Source organism: Hyaena hyaena, unplaced genomic scaffold, assembly GCF_003009895.1.
Source record: "Hyaena hyaena isolate Hyena2069 unplaced genomic scaffold, ASM300989v1 scaffold_40, whole genome shotgun sequence".
Taxonomy (NCBI): Eukaryota; Metazoa; Chordata; class Mammalia; order Carnivora; family Hyaenidae; genus Hyaena; species Hyaena hyaena.
This window is the reverse complement of record NW_024080672.1, coordinates 3,897,673-3,922,516: the sequence shown is the minus strand read 5'-3', so window position 1 is coordinate 3,922,516 and position 24,844 is coordinate 3,897,673. Positions and strand designations below refer to the sequence as shown.

The 24,844-nt window shown below is 42.9% G+C and overlaps 1 protein-coding gene and 1 pseudogene across 1 annotated transcript in view; both read right to left on the bottom strand.

The window, feature by feature from the left end:
• Nucleotides 1–24,844, bottom strand: part of CHN2 (chimerin 2) — a 304,122-nt gene that overhangs the window by 133,560 nt on the left and 145,718 nt on the right. The window contains exons 2-3 of the mRNA XM_039229860.1: nt 17,744–17,782; nt 8,693–8,748 (exon numbers count right to left, since the gene is read on the bottom strand). Of these exons, the coding sequence (XP_039085791.1) occupies nt 8,693–8,748; nt 17,744–17,782 (95 nt within the window). The remainder of the gene's footprint in view (nt 1–8,692; nt 8,749–17,743; nt 17,783–24,844) is intronic.
• LOC120230355 lies at nt 3,593–3,708 on the bottom strand (annotated as a pseudogene).

Below are 24,844 nucleotides of genomic sequence, written 5' to 3'. Positions count from 1 at the left end.
GAAGAGTCTAGCACAGCAGTAGCCAAACAGGAAGCGTCATCAGGAGACAAGGCATCCTGACTCTTCTATCTTAGAGCACAGGGAAGGGAGTAGGACACAGAGATCAGAGGGAAGGAGAACACTGGGTACAACAGCGGTCTTCACACTTGACCAAGTGTCAGGATAACATGCAGGATTCATTAAAACCCTGACTTCTGGGCCCTATCTTCAAGTGTGGGATTCAGCAGGTCTGGGGTGGGGCAGGGAATCTGCATTTCTGACAAGTTCCCAGATGACGCGGTAGCCGCTGGTCCCAGGACCACAGCTGAGAATCACTGGGTTGGAAACGCCTAGTCCTGGGTTCAGTCTGGGTGTGATTCAGACTCTGCCCCTCCTGTGCTCTTTGTCTCACTTCCTCTCATAAAAGCAGAGGGGTCACGGTCCCCATGGGACTGCTGTGAGGAAAAACCAGTGTACAACTCTAACCCAGAGTGCTCTGGGTTAGAATTCCACATGTGTGCATTCTATTGATTGCAATTAAAAGACTGACAATAAGTAAAAAGGCAATTATCACTGAGGGTAGACGTATTAAAATCGGGACAGTCTGAGATGATCCCATCCGCATTTTTCGGATGCCAAGTAGTCAAGGTTACAAATCTGTTTTCAAACGTCTTGCTGCCTGGCCGGCCAGGCCACACTCCCCGCGGAGACGAGGCTTGCCCAGGGCAAAGTGTGGCTTCACCTTTATCAGCATTATTTCTCAGTTAACATTTAACCAGGTGAATCAATGTGAAGCTTGTTCGTAAAACGTTATTAGGGCACTCAGTGCTTTGTATCCACTCTCCTTCTCGGAGAGCCCTGGCCACACCTGAAATGTCGCTGGACCGGACCTCTGAGTCACAGAGCGGACTGCTCGAGGTAGCAGCTGCTGCGGAGGTGAGACATTTACTTTCTGTTGGGATGTGTAAGGTTGGCCCTAAACAAGTCAGCATCTCCTCGTAACCACTCTGCTGAAGTCTGGCCCACCCCACTGCCACCCCTCATCAACGAGTGATGGATCTCGGGCCATTACGGCTGTCACAGGTTAGGTAAGAGTAACAGAACGTGTGTTGTACTCCATGATGCCTTTTTTCCTAAAACAACTAATTACTCAAGGTCATCTCAAGTAATTATATAAAGGAACACACATGTTCGAATTTGACTTTCAGAAATAAAAATCACCCAGAGAGATCAAGGAAGGTGCTCAAGAAATTCTACTTATTATCAATCACTTTTTAATCTCCCCATTCACTTTCCTTGCTTGGATTTAAGAAGAAACCTTCCACCTTTTCCTCAATTCATGCTTCGGCATAGATACTGTTCTTTGATGGCTCTCTCCAGTCCGGCCCACCTGTCTTCTTGGCTCTGAGCCCCCTGAGCCTCCAAATTCTGTAGCGGCTTGTCCTCAGGAGCCCCTCTCATGACATCACCTTGCAAATGACTAAATATTTATAGGCCAAAACATGAAGGCTCTGCATTACATTAGAAGAAGCTCAAAGTATTCCAAAGAGAGTGACTTCTTTTTCGGGGGGTTGTATATTTTGGTAGCCGGCAGTACTTGTCAATAAGAAAGTTGTTTTGTTTTGTTTTTTAAGCCACAAATTTTGGGGTTGTATATTTAGAAAAAATAAAACATCTGTCTACAATATTTTTTGAACGTTGTTTTTACTGAAAGGCTTTCCTTCTTTACTACCGTAGTTCTATAACCAAAGCAAGTGAAGCCCAAGAGGAAATCACATCAAGAAAAGAGCCTGACTGCATTATGGAGTGAGCTAAACGCCTAGGAGAAATAAGGGTGAAAAGTGCCCTTTATTCTAGGTTGTGTCAATATGAAGGCGGGGGAAAGGAGACCAATGGAGAAAGTCTAGGTTGAGAAGAACAGACATATTTCTTACCAGGGAAGAAATAGCCTTCTGATCACTACACATTAAGCCAATTAAAAAGTAATGGGATTGATTTTTTGTTTGTGGCCTGCAGAATCAATCTCATTACGTTAGAGACATACCTTGTCTAAATGTCTTGAATCGGTAGAGTTTTCATGTTCCCCCAAATGCACATATGTTTAAAAACATTTATTTTCAATGAATAAAGTAAGAAAAGGGGGGAGGATTGTAGAATAGTAGATCTCCCTGAGTTTACTTTATTTATTTATTTATTTTTAATGTTTCATTTATTTCTAGGAGAGAGAGAGAGAGACAGCGTGAACAGGGGAGGGTCAGAGAGAGAGGGAGTCACAGACTGAAACAGGCTCCAGGCTCTGAGCTGGCAGTCAGCACAGAGCCCGATGCGGGGCTCGAACCCACGAACCGCGAGATCATGACCTAAGCGAAAGTCGGACGCTTAACCGACTAAGCCACCCAGGCGCCCCTCCCTGAGTTTACTTTAAATCAGATTCGAAATGTACTGGGTTAGTTGAGAATGACATGGTCAATCAATATGGCCTTGTTAAGATCTTCCAGATATAACTAAGACCAGATAAATGCCTCAAGCTACAAGACTGTTAAGACTGCACAGTCCAGGTATGGCGAATCAAAATTTTAAAAGCATAATGATAAAGTGAAATACTTTTGTAGGCCGAAAGGAACAATTTTGGCAAAGGTAGAAGAAAGCAAAATGGGCAGATATTTCAGGACATCCAAAACTAGAGAAAATAGGGCATTTAAAGTGATATTTACAAAGTGAATACAATTTCCTAGCAGGTAAAATCCGGTGTTACCGCAATTTGAGATCAGGTACTATCAGCTATACTCGGCCGATCAAGAAAAAATAAGCTGGTTTTGGTCATGAATGCTAGAAATCTTAGTTCTACAATTCACTTTTGCATTAAAGGAAAAAAAAAACCTTTCCAAAATATATTATTCTATGGCAAGAGAGGAAGTAAAGCCACATAAAAAGGAGAACAATTTGAAATAATAGTATGTAGTTTCATTTCCCTTTTTGGAAATTGCTTTTTATGATTCCATATTCACTCCAGCAATTTCAAAAGAGACAAATGACACCAAATCACTTAGTCACAAAAGAATTTTGACTTATTGTGTATTCTTTAGGTAATTCTAGTGGAACTTGACTTTAAATTAGTCATGCAAGTAAATCTTGACATTTTGGCCTTTTGGAAAGGCCAAAAGAAATTTAGAATATTCCAGGAAAAAAATATTAGTCTGTGTTTAAGTGAGAACTTACCATCTGCCAAAAGTCCAAGTCACTACTCTAATAACAGCATTGGGTAAATCTGATATCCTATTAGTAATAGTTTGAGAATTCTAAATTCCTTATGTTAGCGGTCTCAATTTTTTTTCCACCATTTTACCATATATTTACTGATTGCCCACTGCGGCTTGGCACTGGGTTCAATGCTAGGGAAGTCCACGCAATTAAGACTGAAGAAGTTTCTGGAGCTTGTATTCTCCTTGAGAAAGATACAGAAGTGACAAGCAGACAAAAAAATAAAAGTATGTTAGATAGCGTATTAAGTGCTACAAACAAAATAAACAGGGTGATATGACAAAGGAGATCTGGTGGTGGGGACGGTCCTTTCTTTCATTTCTTTTTTTTTTTTTTTTTTTGTTTAATCCACTCAGACTGTGTCCTCTCCCTCTTACTCCCCCAAAGGAGAACGATCATCAATGACAATACACAGTTGCCAAAGCAACACCTAGAGCCAGCCTCACGAAGCTCAGGAGACAACACTGCGATGGGGAGGTACTAGTTTTCATGGAGTTCAGGGAAGGCTTCTGCTATTAGGTGAACTCTGATCTGAAACCCGGGCATGCAGAGAACACTGGGAAATTGCAGGCAAAGGGCAGATCTGAAGATTCTGTAGTGGCAACATTGTGGTTTGTTTGATGGATGGCAGCAGAGGCTAGTGAGGCTGCAGGGCCGTGTGCTCTGAGGAGAATGGTGTAGGCAGGGAGGTGACCCATACTGGAACCTGGCCACGGCTCACAGCCTAGTGAGGAATCATGTTTTTATTTTAAGAGTAATGGGAAGTTGTTGAAGCTGTTTGATTTATATTTGATAATTATGATTGGGGCTCCTGTTTGGTGAATGGAGTGTGTGTGTGTCTGTGTGTGTGTGCGCGTGTGCGTGCACATATGTGTGCGTGAGCTGCGGGGAGGGTGCCAGGAGTGAAAATGGGGCGATCAGGCAAGAGGCTGCTGACCAGCGATAATCTAGGCAAGACACGACGATGATCCAAACCATGTGGCAGTCACGGAGAAGGAAAAACAGTGGGCAAATGCAAGACACAGTTGGAGGTAAACTTGACAATTGCTAGAAAAAATGATGAGGGTGGGAAGAGAGGAGTCCAGGTCTCGGGGCAGCGGTGGGGGGAGGTGCATTCTATTTTGAATGTTAGGCTACAGGTGGCCTGTGGGACATCTCCTTGAGGAGGTCAAGTAGACAGATGGAGAGAGGTGTGTGGGGCCCAGGGAGAAGTCTTAGAGGTACACATTTGGGGGTCAATATTCACAGTTCCTTCCTGACCATCCAGGCACATATTTGGTAATCAGTGAAATGCTTTCTTTCTTTTTTTTTAATGTTTATTTTTGGGACAGAAAGAGAAAGAGCATGAGCAGGGGAGGGGCAAAGAGAAGGAGACACAGAACCTGAAGCAGGCTCCAGGCTCTGCGCTGTCAGCACAGAGCCCGACGCGGGGCTCTAAGTCACGAACCATGAGATCGTGACCTGAGCTGAAGTCGGGGGCTTACCGACTTAGCCACCCAGGCGCCCTTCAATGAATTGCTTTCAAAATGGTGGACAGATAATTGTGGGAAAGGGCAAGAGAGAGTTTTGCATCCAAGCATATGTTTTGAATCCCCTGGCAAGGAACACTCAGGAAATATTGGTAGAGTGCTAGGCGCTGTGGCTGCTCGATAAATACAAATTTACAGTGGTGAATCTCAAGAAAGCAGTGAACCATCATTTCACTAGCCGACGATACCTGCCTCTTCAGCCATTTTCACCCTCTGTTCCTCATCCTCAATATCCTTTTTCCTGGTGGTTTAATTCCTGATCCAGGCATCTTGCTTTGTTCTTGATCCCTGTCTCTTGGGCTTTCCCATTCAGAGAACATGGTCACTGCTCTCACTCTGTCCCTAATGACTGTCTCAAAACCTCCTCCTCAGGTTTCTGAATCTGCCTTGAATCATGAACACTGAGTGCTTATTATGTGCCGAGCACTATTCTAGACACTTACCACATATATCCCATTTATAGCACCCTGCCAAGTAGATACTGGCCCTTGGAGTAGAGTAGACCTTCACCTCCCTGAGGAAGTAAGTGCTTGGCTCTAGTTAAGTAGGTCGAAAGGTGTAGAGCACGAATTCAAAACAAGTCCAGCTGACTCTGCAACTGGGCTCCTCTGCCTGCATTTGCAAAGCTCACTAGATTTTGCCTGCTGGATCAGGCTGTCCCCTCGACCCACACAGGTCCCCAGAGAAGTCTATTAGGTGGTTGGTGTCTGTTGACGGCCGGCAAGCATTCAAGTCATGCTGGCCTGTGTCTTTACCCTTGAGCAAGCATTCCATATCTGGGTGACTACAGACCCTCTTGGTGCTCTCATGTGAGTCTGTAACCTATTCAATGGGACGATCCTAACCTCAGAGGAGCCCCCAGCCTGGGAGGATACCAGGCATCAGAGAAACAATGGACATCAGAGCACACTGGAGTAACGCACAAGGTAGGGACATGGTGGCTGGGAGCAGACAGGAGGAAGAGTAAGGAGGAGGGCAGCTGGACTGTGTACTGAAGGAAAACGTGGACTCTTAATAGCTGGCTAAGGGGTGAGATGGCAAAAGCAAAAAATCATAACTCATTGTTCAAAAGAAATAGCCATTATGGTGTTATATAAATGCGTTAATAAAGCGTCGGTGTCTCTGGCCACGTCCTCTAACCGAAGGCTTTCTGACTCCATCAGGCACGTCCCCTGAGCATGCAGGTGTGGCACAGGCCAAGGAGACATGTGCTCACACACCGCCTGTAGCAGAAGCAGCAGTTAAAAGGTGTCTAAGAGGAGGCCGTGCCTTCACCTGAAGGAGGCCAAGTCCTGGGAGGCCCAGCCACGTGGGCAGGAATGATTTGCACTTCATGTCGCGCTAGAGGACAAAGAGAGCTGAAGCCGCTCCTGTTGGCTCTCTCCTCCAAGCAGCACCTGTTCTGACAGCACACGTGACCCTTCATGGGCGGACACCTGCCTAGCTGCATGGGCCCCATGCTGCCTGCCAATGAAATGGAGCTGATGGATATCCATTTCGTGTGAAGGTTCATGGCTGAAACGGGATATGGAATTCCTAGAGGCAAGCAACCTCAGTCCAGCATCAGCCAGATAACTTATTAATGAATTAAACCAATAAAGGTCGGAAGGTGAAAAGTTGGTTCAGAAGACAGACGAGGGGGGAAAAAAAAAAGCTACACATGCACTATGTTCTTTAGTTACAGCAGATGGTGATGGCTTGTGGTACACAGTCCGCTTTGTTAAGGTGTCTGTGGCATTGCCTTCCAACGCAAGTGCAACATTAAAGAGAACCGTGGACCCTTCACACCCCACTGGATGTCTGAAGGGTTTCAGCTGAATCCTGGAAAGATCTTCTGTGAAGCTAATCTGAATCTACCCATCTCTACTGCGAACATTCCACCTGGCTTACAGGACAAATGACGGTTCCAAAGAATTTGAGAAGCAAAGAAGTGCACTCCCTCTCACACATACACGCACACACACACACACATATACACACAGGCAGAGGTAAAATATTAGATCTATCTTTAACTACATACATCATGATGTTCTCTTTTGATGTGACACTCCAAGTATCAATAGCCAAGTTCTTTGCTGCATTCCCAACACCTAGATCAAAGTCAGAACACAGTAGGCTTTCCATATATATTTGTTGAATAGATGAACAAATGAGTATTTACAATGCCCTTGGATTTTAAGTTCTGGTACCCGACCTAGCCTGGAGACTTTTTCTCAATACCCCTAGTCAAAGTCCTTAGTTTTGTCTAATTTTTTAAACATTTTTTTAATGTTTATTTATTATTGAGAGACAGAGGATGAGCAGGGGAGGGGCAGAGAGAGGGGGAGACATAGAATCTGAAGCAGGCTCTAGGCTCTGAGCGGTCAGCACACAGAGCCCGACATGGGGCTTGAACTCACAAACCATGAGATCATGACTCAAGCTGAAGTTGGACGCTTAGCCAACTAAGCCACCCAGGCACCCCAGTTGTGTTCTAATTTTACAAAACATTCTTTTTATGAAGATATCTGAATTCCTCTAACTCCCTGCAAGGGCTATATTTTTTGTGCTGGAAAAAAGTAGGATCGAAGGAATTGTTAATAGCTTGTGTGTTACTTATCTCCCCAGACCCTCTATTCCAAGCATCTCATTAAACATTTTGTATTTATCCAATTCCTCTTATTTGGATATTGTTGAATAACAAAAGGACAAAAGTCATCAGGGTTGGTGACCGGACATCAGTTGGTGAATTTCAACGTCCAACAGAAGTAAAATCTTACGTAGAAACATTTATTAAATAGTGGTAAGTTGGCTCTGGGTGTGGAGATCTTTGGACCAAAGTCTCTGAGACAGGTTCAAAGCCAGATCCAGTCAGTCTGGTAGCCAGAAAGTACTGATGTTCAAGGACGACTCTCAAGAGTGTTGGAATTGGAGCCTTTTCCTCCTGATAAGGCAGATGGGACTCTGTAAGTGGCATCTGCTACTGTATATTTAATCTAAGTCATAATATAAAAAATAAGCAAGGACCCATGGGCCTTTGGGTGAAGGATATTAGTTTGACTATTACAGAAACTGGTGTCAGTGTAAAAATAGGAACTAGAACCTTAGCCCTGCCTTTCAATCGTGCTGACGCCCCAGATGATAAGGGAAGTGAAGGAGGCCTGGGGAAAGTTCTCTGGGCTGTGAGCATTTGTATGAGTGGATATATTTTTTAAGCTGATCTCCAATAATAAAAACAGTCACTTTTCTTGCAGGGTTTTTTTTTAACATCAAGTAAATGTGACAGAGCATAAAGGTTTGTTAAACATGAGTGGTGAGAGTACCTACATATATTATTCTCTGTGTTTTCTCTGCCGGAAGCATTCCATAATTTAAAAAATGATAAAAGAATCGGAAGAGCAGGAATAAGGAAAACAACCAAAACCACACGTTTTTGGGGGTCTTAAAAAAGGACGCTTAAGTTGCCTCTGCAATGGTTAAAAACACAAGACCTCTGGGGCGCCTGGGTGGCTTAGTCGGTTAAGCGTCCGACTTTCGCTTGGGTCATGATCTCGCGGTTCGTGGGTTCGAGCCCCGCGTCGGGCTCTGTGCTGACTGCCAGCTCAGAGCCTGGAGCCTGTTTCAGTCTGGGACTCCCTCTCTCTCTGACCCTCCCCTGCTCACGTTGTGTGTCTCTCTCTCTCTCCTAGAAATAAATAAAACATTTAAAAAACAAACAAACAAAAAAAAAAACACAAGACCTCTGACATCAAGTTAGTTTGTGAATATTTTTCAAATAACACCTGATTTCAAAATACAGATTACTTAGGCGTTAAATTTGGTGACACGTTAACAAACGTGAATGCAAATCAACTCCCAGGAAATCTGAAAGCCCTCCAACATCAACATAGTGCTGACAATTCATCATATTTAACAAGGTGTGTTGGAAATAGCTGAGTACTGACCTCCCCAGGACAAATGATCCTCTTGGGACGAGGGGCCTCTTGCTGTAACTGATATACTGCCAAAAAAAAAAAAAAAAAAAAAAGATAATTATAATTAGAAAGCTATAACACATACCAAAATAGCTTCCAATAGTTGCACCTAAGTATATCTCAAGAACTGCAAATATTTCAACCAAGAAAACACAGAAGATACAGGCATATTTTTAGACTGCATAAAGTCAGATCATTTATATGGAAATTAGTTACCAGGGATGTAAACTGGCAAAATTGATTTTTCTTTTCTTTTACAAGGCCAATTTAGTTTCATAATTGTTACTGGCATTGTTCATTTTATGGCTTTCTTGGAAGGTAGGAGTAAAATTCTTCTGACTATTTTAAGAATGGAATTCTACTTGTGAGTACCTAAGCAGTACGATCACATAATAGGATTCCTGAATTTATATGCTGATGTCCCCTGACATATTGGGGAAGGACTGGCATTAGCAGAGGAGTGTCATTCTCTGAAATGTCACAGAGATGTACAAAGACACCACCGATTCTGTGAGCGGGTGAAACCCCAAGTCCTTTCTGTGTTCATGAGTTCCAATTTTGGCCCGCCCATCCCCAAGGATTCTCATCTATGTGACTAATTCCCACCCATTGTCATTTCTCTTTCTTGGGCCCCTCAATATCTTAAGAAATAGTAACCTCCTTAGATCTTGCTTCAAACATAGACTTTCAGGCTTGGGTGTGGAGGAAAGTAGGTTTGTATATAAAAATAAAATCTATCAGGCCATCCCAGTAATGCTCATGATTTCTCTGATTACAGTGAGTGATTTTCTGCTGTTCAGCGCGTCTGGTTATTTCTCTTGGAAGGAAACTACCCCAGGGCACCTGGGCAGCTCAGTCAGTTAAGCGTCAGACTCTTGATTTTGGCTCAGGTCATAATGTCAAGGTTCATGAGATCAAGCCCTGCATCGGCCTCTGCGCTGACAGCCCAGAGCCTATTTGGGATTCTCTCTCTCTCTCTTGCTCTCTCTCTGCGCCTCCTCCACTTACGCACTCTCTCTAAAATAAACAAACATTTTTTGAAAAGACAGAAGAAAAAAAGAAGGAAACTACCCTATGCAGGTATCTGTGAGCTCTACCTCTTTGAAAACCAAACTGATATTATCCTCAGAATCTTGAAAAAGGAAGAATTAATTTTAGATCGTATCAGTGTATGAAAAGTTAAAATTCAATCACGTAAACTATTTCTAGAAAATGTAATAAGATAAGCAAAAATTTCTGATTTTTCTTAGGCCTAAAAATAAAAAAAAGGGGGGGTGGATTTTAACTGAGATGCAGATGGTCATGTAGAAGCAGCAATGAATATGGTGGGATGTATTCTGTAATTATGGCTTCTCAATGCCTGCAGCTCAACGTGGTTATTTTCTTACCTAATTAAGTGTAGACTGCCCAGCTACCACGCACAGAAGAAACTATCCACTCGTATAGACGTTTTAATGTGCCACATTGCTAAGCTGAGTTGCCCACACTACTGATAATGCCTGTGTCACTTAAGGACAACTGTACCCAGGCACGGCAGATAGGGACAGAGAAGGCTTCTTGTCAAAGAGGAAATAGGAGGAAGAAATGGCCAAAGATACAGAAATAATTGTGGGCATTCCACTGACCATCCCAGTAATGCCCAGGCTCTCCTTAAATCATGGGAGAGGCTGCTCGCAATCCTTTAAACCTCTTGAATCAGCCCCGATGCTTACTAACTGGTTTCCAACAGTGTTACTATTAATGAGTATAATGGGACCGAAAAGGGCCTGTTCCAAAAATCACAGAGTGGTAGAACCAAGGGGAACTGCAGAAGCCACATCCAGAGAACTGTGCCCCCTCTTCTCTTCCGAGTGCCAGTGCGTCCTGAAGCCAACAGTTGTAGGGGTACGGCTGGCTGGACACCATTTTTAATGCCTCCCTTGGAGGTGACAAATGAAGTATACACGTTGTAAGATGAGAGCATGTTTTGCTAAGTGTGCCTTTGCAATTCATATCAGCAAATATTTGAACATCTGCTATAGGCTAGATACCACAGTCAGCATTATGTGGAGGCTTTTATGATGAACAGAGAGAAAGGGGGGAAGAGAAGGAAACCAGCATATCGAGTGCCGGTCATGTGCCGGGGACAATATTTTACTGAATCTTCAGGAGAACTCAGAAAAAAGAATGTTGTATTATTATCATTCTTATTTTTTAGATGAGGAAACAAGCACAGGACGGTAAAATATTTGCCCTGGGGCATCCGGCTATCCTTTTAAGTTCAGGGCCCTGTTTATTTTTCTATGCCTCAAGCCCTTTGCACTTGCTATTCTTTCCACCTGGATTGCTCTTTCCTAAGATATCCAAATGGCACCCTCTCTTCCTTCACTCGGGTCTTCCCTGACTTGATATAACATCGCTCTGCTCCCTTACCCTGTCTTGTGTTTCTTTACAACACTCATCATTATTAACACAATTTGTTTATTTTGTGTACCATTTCCCTCGACCAAAGCATAGGCTCTTTGAGGGCAGGGACTTTGTTCTGTCCACTGTGGTACCCTCAGCACCTAGAACAGTGTTTGGCACACAGCAATTTAGCTTAATGCCATATTCGGTGAACAAACTAACTGTATCAACAACTCATGGGTCACAGCCTTTGTCTTCAAGGAAACTCGGATCCAGTGAGAGAGACTCGTGTGGAGATATGCAACAAGGGTGGGCCGAATGCTTTAATACGGGGGAGAGGAGGAAGCAGTTCTTTTCACTCAGGTGGCCAGGATGGCTTCCCCAAGGGAGTAGTATGGAGCTCTTCAGAGCTCTTCTCAGAGGATTAGAGGGGTTTTGCACGTAGGGAAGAGAAAGGCAGTTACAGGTGGAAGAAAGGGCCTCAGCAGAGAAAGGGAAAGGCATGCTTATTGGTCAGTAAGAGTCCAGCATGGCTGTTCCACCAGGTTAGGCAGATGTGGGAGAAGGTCACAGAAAGCTAAATCTTTTTTTAAAAAAATTATGTTTATTTATTTTTGAGAGAGAGAGAGAGAGGGAGGGAGGATGTGTGCTGGGGAGGGGCAGAGAGAGAGAGAGAGGGAGGCACAGAATCCAAAGCAGGCTCCAGGCTCTGAGCTATCAAAACAGAGCCTGACACGGGACTTGAACTCACAAACCATGAGATCATGACCTGAGCCGAAGTTGGACGCTTAACTGGGCCACCCAGGCACCCACACATAAAGCTCAATCTTAAAGGTCAGGAGCTAAGGAGCATGGATGTTTTTCTGTCTGAAGCGGGGAGACAATTACATTTTTTGAGCAGGGAGATGATATGATCTGGTCTGTTTCAGAAAAATAAGGATAAGACTATGCAGAATGACAGAAGATGCCAAACTGTGGACACCTACTACGTGCTAGACACCTTATCTAGATCTTCTCATTTAATCTTCCCAACAAACTTACAAGGTAACTGATAGCCCACCCTTACGGATAAAGTAGTGGAAATGCCAAGCTTTGAAGAAGCTCAAGGTCGCAGAGATGATATCATAACATTGAGATTAAAAGCCTGATTTCCAGATTCCAAGGTTTGCATTTTTCAGCCTTGTCGGTAGTTCCCTAAGGCGGGGGGTGGAGAGGTCCTACGTGCAGCTAGGAATGCTCACGGGCAGTGCGCACGGACAGTCCAGAGGATGAGCCCCTGAGTTTGTTTTTCTTTTATAAAACACTTAGGAGGCTCTAATACCCAGCCATGAGAGGGAGCCACTGCCCTTTGCCTCACCGAGAGGAGGACCAGAGCAGGGGCCCTGGAGGCAGAGAATTGAGAGAAAACAGTATTTTAGTTGTGCGTAAAGGAGATCGTGAAAATGTGCATTAAGACAACCTGGTGGAGACTCAGATAAGAAGGTAAATTAATGGCAGAGGAGAACTGACAGGGCTTAATGACAGATTGAATGGAGGGAAGGACCTTGAAGCAATGAGAGATGGAGACGCCATTAACAATCACAGAGGATACAGGTGAAGGAACATTCTAGACAGGGTAAAGTCCGTCACTGTGCCCTCTAACAACCTCCTGAGGTTTAGTAGAGAGACATGCGATAGTTCCCCAATCTCAAAACCAGGAACAGTCTGAGCCAGGGGGGCGACGTTGAGGGGGACCCTGCAAAACCCTCAAGCCAGGAACACCGAGGTTTTTCCCTGGTCCCTGGGCAGCACACATCACTGATCGATTGCTGTTTCTCAGTGAGTAGGTCTCAGAACCGATCTGTTCGGTACTGTTCCAAGCAACAAAAGTTGGCACATAGGCACACAAGCCTATTTACCATCTGGATAATGTGTCTCTATAAAGATAATGAGACAGCAACCAACTGCAATGGTAGCTATATAAAAAAATGGGCCCCAAATCCTATATTAGCTTCAAGGGAGGGTCTCAGCCGCTCATTTTCAAGGTTAGCTATAACAAAATAACCATGGTGAAAAAAAAAACCCTCTAAGGCATATTTAATACAAACTGGAACATGTCACATCATCTGAAAGCATCACTTTGTGTATGTTTTTTTTGTTGCTGTTCAACAAGCACATTTCACGAGCAAAACACAATAATGTATGTCACTTGTTGGGTAGCTCTGTGGGCTAAGAGGTGATATGATGGGATCGGCTGCTGTAGCAATGTTCCAGATATGTCCTAGGCACTCCCCAGCCCTGGGCACTCTACAGAACCGGAGAGGACTCTGGGCGCTGGAGTAAGCTATTTGGCAGGGGGTGTGACCACCCCGGACCGAAGAGGTAGAGGAGTCCTTGCACCCCCCAGCAGCCTGAAGCACATTGGGAAACCCAGGACTCGCTGAAAGAATGTTTTACTTTTTCTCCAATAAGAAAAGTGGGCTCGTTCCCCTCTAACAACGATCACTCCATTTCTTATGGATGCCAAGGGAAAGCCTGTGGTCTGGATGACACAGAGACTCTATCTACACCCATTGGCTCCTTATTGGCTCCTTACAGACCCTGCAGGAATGGCCTCTGACAGCTTCTTCTTTATTAAGAGGGCATGCAGACCCAGGAGCCCAACCCAGCCATTTGTGAGTAAGACTGAGCCAGTACCACACTGATCAGTGCCCATGTCTTCCCAGTCCTCAGGGGAAAAACTCATGGGTGTGAGTGAGAAACAGAGGAGTTTTAGAGGTCTTCTTGGCTTAACCCCACCTCCCACGTACCTCACTAGCAGAATATCCAGTCTTAATGGGGACTGAGTTCTTCTCTTGTCTAATGGAACCGTGAGAAACCCGCGGATGAGGCTATGTAGCCTCATGATGAGAGGGTCTCAGGTGTTAGTGTGAAGAAGGTTTTTCTACCTACAGGGTCTCATATATTGCAGATCCCCCACCCCCCCCAATTCTTCCGATTCAGAAACCCGGGAGTAAGGGCTGAGGACATGTTATTATCAGTATTCTCCCAGGGCAGTTCTGAGGCAGGGGGTCAGTGGACCAGCGTCCTGAGGTTCTCAACTCCTCTTTAGGAAAACAGGCACAAGCTGTGACTGCTTGCCCTACTGCCCGGGAGGGTCTCCTGGGGGAGCTGCCGGCACCAGCAACTGCTATCTAATTGGCACTTGGCCTCTTCGAAAAGAAAGTCTTTCAGAGTATACCCAGGGCGATTTGTGAACTTGTCTGCTTAGGGCATCATACAGTTGGTGTGGTTCCGGCTTCAAGTTTAGAATGTGGCTTCATTATTATTTTTATAAGTGAACTTGAAGATAGCTTTTTTTTTTTTTTTTTTTTTTAAGAAAATGGAAACCAAAGCTTCCTTGATGACTTCATCAATGTTTTGGGGTTTGATCTTCGATATTAAGGACTAGCCGCAGACATATGATACTTTGGGACAAGATTATTCTTGTCCCAAGACAAGCCCAGTTGAGTGGCAGGTTCTGAGAAAGAGAGGGGAGCAGAAAATACAGGGAGTTAAGGAAAATCATGTGACATCTGGGTTCTGAGTCAGTACCCGGGCTTATCCATCCCTTTGGCCTCACAACTCTAAGCACAGTGTTTGGCTTAAAGCAAAGCCTTAATATGCATTTGCCACATGAGTGATAAATGAATGAATGCACCATCTACTTTAAAATATTCAGAGAGCTGATTCCTACGGTTCTGATTCCTCTAACTTTCTAAGCCAGACATTTGTGGTAGCCTTCCCAATATCCATTTCCATCTTCTCCTTTCCAACAGTACTCCAAATTTTCCAGTTGTGTGGATTACAGAGGGTTGGTCCCTGACTGGTTCAGGTCAGCAGCATACTCAACTCTTGGACCACAATGATGGAGCCGGGAATGGGTAAGGCAGGTCAGTCAGGGCGGAGACTCAGTTCTAAGTCTTTGCTAAAGGTGTCAGGAAAGTAAAGTCTCTTTCTGCCTGCTGCTCTTGAATAAGGGAGAGGTAGTCCTGGTGCTATGAGTAGCTATCTGGGATCACAAAGGAAGAGCCTACTAATAGTGACGCCAAACCTGAAAAGCAGAGCCTAGAAAGGAAGAGCTATATACCACACATGCGGTTTGAATTGCTGGAACAAGTTATGCCTGAAGCCAGTATCGCTGGGCATTTTTGCTTAAGTCAATGAACGTGATGGAGTGGAATATTCTGTTACTTGCATCCAAGAGCATTCCAATTAGCATTTAAACTTAGAAACTGGTATTTTCTCAGTTTGGTATACTGGTATAAACTCGTATTTTCCTGATCTGAAAGTCTAAAACATTTCAAAGTATGACATTTGCTTGGTTTTAAATAACCTGTTGTTGAATCCGTGTTGAACCTGAGTCCTTTTCTTTGAAATGTTCACAAACCATCCTTTGAAAGATAATTTTAGGTGTTGATGTCAAACTCATTAGCATAGCATGTATGGCATGCACATTTTCCATCATGCATTTTTTTTTTAACTCTAGTGACTTTTGGTACTTTTAAATTGCTCATATATTTACTGAAGGCAGTACATTTTTGCCTCGTAAGACATACCTATACATTTTCCTCGTATCAGGAAAATACGAGTTTTAAATAGACCCGGGATGACTATTTATTGGGTGTAATAGAGAACAGTTTCACATATGACCTTAGGTTTGTATTAAATGGCCTCAACTATCCTTTCCATGTCTAAAGTTTTATGATTTTAGAGCAAATAAAGAAAAGCACAACTCTGGTTAGACCCCCAAGTCAGACTTAAAACCAATATACCACAGTGAAATTGATACTCTAAACATATAATTAACAATGTGCTTTCTCCCTTCCTTAGGACTCAGGAGCACTTTTAAGAGATATATTGGGTGGCCCAAGGCCTCTTAGCCAAAGGCGAAATGAATTGGAGCCAATGCCATCGTTCTGCTTCAGTAAAGCTCTCTGTGGTGGCATTCACTCAACAAATATTTATTGGCTAGTTAATGTATGCAAGGCTGTGTGCAAAGCAGTGTGCAAAGCACAGTAAGTCATGCACCACCCAGTGCCTCTCACTACAGATATTTTGTTGATTTACTGTCAGAGCTCTTCACACTCCATTAGGAAACAAACAAACAAAAACATCCAATTACTAAGTCATTAGCACTGCCTTTTAAAATAGAAGATCAGAATGCAGAACATTAGATTGGAAGGGCCCTCAGAGACCCGGCACAACCCCTTTATTTCACAGATGGGAGAACAGACTCATGTAATAAAGAATGAGGTGCCTCTATATATGCTGACATGCAAAGATAAAAACAAGATATTTGTGAAATGAAACAAGCAAGGTGAAGGACACCAAGTATAGCATAAGCCCATTTTTCTCCAAAGGGAACAACAGCAAAAAAAAAAAAAAGCCTTACTATTAGCCATGTATATTTTGAACACCTGAAAGGATATGGCTTCCAAAACTGACTGAGGTCAGCAACTGGGAAGCAGGAAAGAGACACGGAATCCGGGGTGGGGTTGGCTTGTCAATTAGAAAGAATTTTACTCTCAACTTTGTGTGTTTTGTAATGTTGGTCTTGTACAGCTATGTATTGCTTTGGTAACAGATATATACACAGGCAGGTGCGTATATGTGTGCGTGTGTGTGTATATACACAGGTATAAAATTGTAAGTGGGAAGAAAAAAAGTCCTGAAAACTTGCAGGCTGTGGGTCAGACGTGCTTCTGGGTTGCACTCTGAATGCCAATCCAAGGCATTGAGAGATGGAGAACATATGCCAAGTTACTGAACCTCCTGAGCTGCGGTTTCCTTGCACGTGAAACGGGGATAATCATGGCAGCCATCGCTTAGGGCTGTGGGGAGAACTTGAGAGTTCGGGCACACAGCTGGCACAGTAGCCGGCACGGGGCAGGTCTCATGAGTGGTGGAAACAGCAGTAGCCTCAATAATGAGGATAATAGTTATTCTTATTGTTGCTGTCCAGAATCAGAGCCTGAACAAGGACACGTGTCCCCTGGCCGTCAGCACAGTGGGTTTCCACCCGACCACATGCCTTCCCTCTCTTGCTGGAGAATCTCTTAGGCAGTGGATACTAAGGAAAGAGAAAATAATAGAAAATGAATGTGATGGTGATGACAAGTGCCTGCCTTCATGAAGGGAACGGAGCTGCTGACCGATGACCAGATATGATTTCTGTTTCAAAGGCATCACCCGTAGTGACCAAACATGATTCCTTGCTATCTGTTAATATTCTTTGTGATAGATGTCATGTGATATTACAGCTGTAGGATGATCAGCTAAGAATGTAATTCATGGAAGTCAGCACGTTCGTCCTTGCTGATCAAATCTGCAAAACCGAAAAGGAAAGCCCCAAACCACAAGGTCGGGAGTCAGAATGTAGATCTCTTTTATCTAAGCATTCCTGAAATGGGTCACAGGCAGCCTGCTCTGGGGGGTCCTGGCCAAGGGAGAGTGCTGTGCGGTTCCCCCTGACTTTTTCCTCAGTGGAAAAAGCAAGATTTGGGTTTTCGGGGTCGTGAGGTGTGACTGTTTGTGTTCATTAAATCAATGGCAAGAAGTGTTCAAAAGGCAGGCCTACTGAAGACATGTGAAGAGATTCTCATCTCAAATACTCACAGTACGATTTCCATATTGGAGGCTGGTATTCTTCAGCATCTAGAATAAAAAAGGGGGAAAAAATCAATCTGTCAGCCTGAACGTCAAACCGTCAACATGTGTCTTCTTTGGAGGAACAACAGTCTGTCAGCGGTACTTGCATTCTGGTCCCAGGGGCCCCCCTCTGCTCATTTATGGGACAGTTCCAGCCACGAGGGAGGAAATGTACATGGCAACCCTTGCGGACCCAACTGCACTCTCTTCAGATCACTTACCATGACAGAAATCAATTGCTTAACCATTTTCATAGAGCCCAGTAAATCAAAAAAGATTCTTAAAGCAATTAACTTGATTGTACCCTCCAGTAATCCTTTCAAAGGGTATTTACTTAACTTGGCATAATAAACATGTAATTTATCTCACAGTTTCCATCAGACCTTTAGCCCATTTATTAAGACTTGAGGGCAAGACGTAAAGTGGCAAGTATGTAGTATTAAATCTGGGAAGTTGGGCAACTCAACCAACTGAACTCCTAAAATGACTGGGTCTGACAGCAGAGACACTGATGATTCAATTGGAATCGCATTATCTCCTTGAATTTATTTCAGCGTGTGACTAAGGAAATTTCTAGAACACCTCTCAGCAATCAGAAGTGTCAGAGTGAAAGAGTTACAATAAAACGGAGAGGATGAAATTGTTATTCATCAATCTAGAAAACAGACAATGGGAGGAAATCTGCTTGTTCAGTCGATTCAACAATCCCAGTGCTGACAGCTGAATTTATAATTGTGATGGAGTTGTTACAGCCTTCCTAGCATGTAGCTAAGGCCTTGGTAAAACATAGGTAGCTTAAGCAGCCAGAGGGGAGAATCCTTTCCCTCAAACCACAGAACAATGAGCTGGGGGGGAACCTTAAGAGTTCTCAAATTCAGCACCTTTATACGAGGAAATTGTTCCTGTCATCATTCTTGCAACCCCAAGGTATCATATCACCCAGCCATCCACCCGCTGCCCTTCTAATGCTACTGTCACAAACGAGTTTCATGCCAAGGACTAGAAATTCTCTAACTTTGTGCACAGAGGTCGTTTGAGAATTTTTCCCCTCCTGAGAAGCAAACACGCTATTTATATAAAAACTAACTCGGGGCGCCTGGGTGGCTTAGTCGGTTAAGCGTCCGACTTTCGCTTAGGTCATGATCTCACGGTTCGTGGGTTCGAGCCCCGCGTCGGGCTCTGTGCTGACTGCCAGCTCAGAGCCTGGAGCCTGTTTCAGAGTCTGTGTCTCCCTCTCTCTCTGACCCTCCCCTGTTCACGCTGTCTCTCTCTATCCTAGAAATAAAAAAATAAAAAAAAAAAAAAAAAAAAAAAACTAACTCAAGGGTGGCGAACGTCCCCAAATCCTACTTAATTACAGTTGTGTAGCTTAAATTCTTTCACAATTAATGTCTTGCTCTCTGGGGTCCACCTGATCACAGACGCAACTAAATGCCTCCAAATGTAGTTTTCATTCAAATAAGTCCATATCATTAGGCCCATATTGCCAGGACTCTATCTATGGATAATCAGCCACATAAGTGCACATACAAATACAGTGCATTAATAATGGCTTATGTTCTTTTTTTAAATGTTTATTTATTTTGAGAGATGGAGAGAGACAGTGCATGAGTTGGGGAGGGGCAGAGGGCGAGAGGGAAATACAGAATCTGAAGCAGGCTCCAGGCACTGAGCTATCAGCACAGAGCCTGATTTGGGGTTCAAACCAATGGACCGGACCATGAGATCATGGTGAGCCAAAGTCAGCCGCTTAACTGACTGAGCCACCCAGGCACCCCAGTGTTCTTATTCAAACTTAGTTTGCTGATAAAAGTGAAACTCTTAACAGTGTTGTCAAAGTAGTACAGTATCCATAATAGTGAGCTTTTAACCCAAACAAGCCACTAATTTTACTCTATTGGTTTCACAAAAACCAATTTTAATGAATTAACAGGGGTATTTGTTTATAAAAAACATTCAAAGAAAATAAGTTGCAGAGTTTACAAGAGAAACATCCATAAAATGCCACCTCATCAGAAAAGCCAGGTCCTGTGTGTTAAAATGTTGATGGCATTTTCAAAAATATTTTTTCAAAGATAAAGATACACACACACACACATACACACACACACACACACACACGATTGCATAGAAGGTGTTGAACCCTAACCACTAGATTACCAGAGATACCAGATCTCAAAGAAATATAAATCTGAGATGTCATTTATACAAAGCTATGATGTCTTATTATTCTGGATGAGATTTGTTCTATGAGGTGAGCACAATCCCCAGACTGAGAAGCAGTCAAGAATGTTCAGTGCCTAGAGTGCCAGTCTCTGCATATTAATGGAAAGTCCCCGAAGAGAAGTAACCTCCTTCATACAGGTTTTAAGTATAGTTCAGATGCTCTGCTTGCATCTCCTAAAGTCTTCTTAACTAAAGTCAAAAGTTCAGATCCAAGGATCTCTCCCTGTCCCTCACAGTCTTGCTGTTTCATGAAAAACCTAGAATTTTGTTTCATCTGAAACACTGACTCCTAACTTTATAACTTTCATTTAGGCTGCACTGTGTGCTACAGAAACAATTTATCCCTGGCCAGTTGCTTGCTCCTCATTGGCAGTATTACATAGAAGGGAAGAAGGGGGCCCGTAGAGACCGGAGATTTTAACATTCCCCTGCTTGAAATTCTGTAGCGCCTTCCTTCTGCATTTGGAATAAGATATCCATACCTCTTGCTGTGGCCTCCAAGGTCCTGTGTCATCTGGTCCCTGCCCACCTCTTTGACTTCTTTGCAGACACTGTGTCCTTTTACACTTATCCAGAAATGCTAACCTTCTCACTGTTCCTAGAGCAAGCCATGCTCTTCCAAGCCCCCAGCCATCGCTCTTGTGGATGGTCCACATAAAATGCTCTCCAATAATCTTTGCATGGTTGACTTACTCCATTATGCAGGCCTCAACTCACAAGTCACTTCCTAGGGGCCTCCCCTGACAATCTTGTGTAAAGTAGCCTACCCCTAGCTCTCATCACTCTCCTTCATAGCATTTATTGCCACCTGAAATTATTTATTGATTTGCTGACTTGTTATTTCTGGGCTCATCCCACTATTAGTCAAACTCCATATGAGCAGGAACTTTGCCTCATTCACTGGTGCATCTCCAGACCCAAGAAGGCTGCCTGGCATGTAACACATATTCAAAAAGCTTGTGTTATGTAAGAGAACTCTCAGGGTTCAAATTTTGCCTGTGACAACTACTGGCTGAGTAAATTAAATCAGGTTACTTAAATTCTTTAAGCCTCACAATACTCATCTCTGTAAAACAGAAGAAGTAAAAGCATCTACCTCATAACCTATCTCTAGGATCACCGCGGGAATTGAATGAGACACACAATTTCAAGTTCTTGGGACGGCGCCTGGCAAATAGCAAGTGCTTGATGTAGTCCCACTGATGCTGTCATTGTTACATCCCTCTGTCCTGGCTCCTCCCAGGCTGTCTTCTGTCCCTTGACCGCAGCCATGACTACCTCTATTCTTGCCCCTGGATCTGGAGCCTGTAATTAAGTTCCAGTGCTGTTGTCATGGAAAGTTTTTCTTCCCCATTAAAGAATTCAAAGTGAGAGGCCATTTGTCATGCATCAGTAGAAAAAACTATAATTACCTTGGTCTTAGAGACATGTTTCACAAACCACTAAGGCACACTCTTAGGAGACCTTGGCTAAGAGACACGGCACAAAATATTTGTAAGATGTTGAAACAAATCTTTAACGGCCTCCAACGGGGCTCCACCAACTTGCACATTTGCCCCAGTTTCAAATACTATTTCTCCAGGCTCTACTTTACTCTCGGAGAGCCTGACCCTTTTTATTTTTCCCCAAACCGGGAATAGGTTTTCTAGGTCATTTAGTTCACCTTCTTCATTTGGCAAATGAGGAAAATGAAATGCAGAATGATGAAGTGGCTTCTCAAGGTCACACAAGGAGTGAGAGGCCAAGGTGGGATAAGACCAGGAAGCTCTGTCTCCCAGGCTTCGAACACATCAGTCATCCTTGCCGGGCAGCCCACCCTCATGGACATGCATCGAATCAAGAAAAAAAATACACTGTACAGCAGGTTTGTTACGTCAATGCTTATGAATCCGGGAAGACATAGTAAAGCAGGGAAAAGGAAAAAAATAGCAGTATGAAGGACTGACATTAAGTCAAAGGGTGGGCAGTATTTCATCTGTGTACATGACCCCACCGAAGAGATACAGGGCAGGAGGAGGAAGGTACTGGAAGTACTGGCAACATAAAGCCTCATGCTTTTAGAAAGTGTATTGTTTTGTGAAACATTTTAGAGAAATGGGCATGATGCAGAAGGAAGGGAGAAGAAGTGGAAGAGAGAAGCTCCATGTTTTAAGAAACAAACAAACAGTCACTGAATCCAAAAGACAGTTACACAGTTTTGGAAAAGAACAATGAATTTATAAGGGTCAAAGAGACATAGGAAATATATTGCTTAAAATATCGACTAATAGTATCCAAATTTTACAAAAACATGTAAACTCCTGGACTCAGCAATTCTACCCATCGGGATTTAGCCTAACGGTAGTAAATGAGCACACATACAAAGATGAATACGTGAACAAGGTATTCATTGCTGCTTTGTGTACAACAGTGGATCTAAACGCCCGGAAAGAAGGAAGTGGTTAGATAAATGATCATATAATATAGCCATGAAAATACTGACATGGGTCAGAGCTCTGTGGTCAAGAGCATGACCTCTGGAGTAGAGGTAGTCTAGGCTCCAAACTTAGTTCTGTCATTTACTAGCTGTATGACCTTAAGCAATTTACTTCATCTCTCTGTGCCTCCGTTTTTTAACCTATAAAATGGGAGTAATAATGCTATCCAACATACAGCATGTTGTGAGACTAATATGTATAAAACACTTAATCTAGTGCCTGGCATGTAGTGAATTCTATGCTTGCTATTATTATCTTTCTTTAGTGACATAAACAAATATTTATGCTATATTAAATCAGGTTATAAAACAATTTATTAAATTTAATCCTATTTTTAGGAAAGATATTTATATACATAGAAATTATCTATCAGGCTATAAAGCCAATTATTAAACAGTCTGATAGTGAGAACACAGATGATTTCTGTTTTTCTCTTCATTTGCTCACGTGGATATTCTAATTTTCTGTTTATATTGCTTGTATAAAAATTTAAATTAATAAGAAATAAATTCATGGGAGTTCTGGGTGGTTTCTTTCTCTTTTTTTAAGATTTTATTTTTAGGTAATCTCTACACCCAACATGGCGCTCTAACTCAAAACCCCGAGATCAAGAGTTGCATGCCTCACCAACTGAACCAGCCCTGGTGGTTTCTCTCTCTCTCTTTTTTTTAACACGCTATGTAAATAAATCACCACCCTGAACATAAAGTAGAAGTAAAAAGACCCAATTCTTAATATAATTCTTGGAATTACACAGGTAGTGTGCACAGTGCTAGTTCAGGAAGAGCAAAGAGTGAGGGCAAAAGAAACAAGACAAGAGCTTCTGTAGCAAAAGGTCACGCCCAATCCCCTTGGCCCTCTTTCAATGGAAACCAACTTGACAATAAACTATTTGTAAAAAATAAATAAATAAAGACATCTTTCAATGTTGTAAAAAAAAAAAAGAAGAAGAAGAAACTTGGTTGAATAAACCTTAAAGCCTGAAAAAAAATAAATAAAATTCAAAAAAAAAAGAATCCTATGAAATAAAGCTTAACGAGCAATTCTAAGCAGGCTGGGAAACAGGTATCTCCTCATTAAAGGGGCAGGGGAAGAGAAAAAAGATATAGATACTTAGAAAATGATCAAAATCTTACAGAAATAGGTAACAATACCATTCGAATGAAATCATCTATACAGAATCCAAACATAGTAAACAAAAAGCAAAGCAAAGCTGGCTAAAGGCACCTGGAGGTGCATGGTAAAACTTGGAAGCGATCAAGAAAACTTATGTGCTCAAGTAACGAAACCTTGAAGAGAAGCATTACCATTCTGAGCTTTGGGGGAAGGAGGACTAATCCTGATGTCAGCATGCGGCAAGGTCGTCAGTGTCTGAGGCCCAAAGAGAAGACATCAGGGGCAATAGACAGTGCTTGTCATAAAAAGACACCTCACGAGATATAGAGCATCACAAAAGTAATTTAAGATCACTATCGTTTTTACTAAACTTAAAAGGAATACACGCTTACATGGAAAAACAGAAAAGTTCCAACAATTGAAAACAGCGTATCTTAGAAAGCCCCTTACCTCTGAAAAAGTACCATTAATCTACTGATGTGACTCCGCCTAGATTCTGGCCTGTAAGTGGCTAGAATAAAAATTTATAAATATAAATATGGTCTCCTCTCATATATACTGTTCTGCACTTTGCTTTTGACCTTAATGATATTCCGGCAGCATTTTTCCACGTCAGCACAGAGAGAGGTCCTTATTTTCTGAACCGTGGCTTGGTCTTGCATTCCATGAGCATATCCAAATGCATTTACTTCATTTATGTAATAGTTTCCAACTGATGAATACTTAGTCCATTTTCGATTTTCTGTTCCTATAAACAAAGCTGCATTGATGTTAAATGCTGGCTGAAGGGTCTCTGTTTTGTTTCAAAAGCTATTAAAATGGGCTTAGAAGTTGCATCAGTTGGAACTCTCAACACTGTAGGGAAAAATGCCTGTGTCCCCACACCTTCGCCAACACTGGCTGTTGTCAATATACGCTTTAATTTTTGTGCGTTCAAGACCCAATTAGAAAATACACAGATAAGCCTCAATATGCATTTGCAGGGAAGTAAACGGAAGCACGAATTCCCCTGGATGCGAACCTGTGGAAACATATGGCCATGGAGTGAGCTAGAAACGCATTAATTCCATTCATTTTGGTGGATGCAGCTGGAAGGCTCTGTTCTTCCAGGCATTTTCAGCTCCAGAAACACGTTGACTTGATGGAGTCACCTGAGGAGCAAGTGTAAAGGAATGTGGGGACTGATTAATGAAGAAAAATCAGAGAACGCCAGGCGCTACACTCGAGTAAGTGACAACTAAGGAGGAAA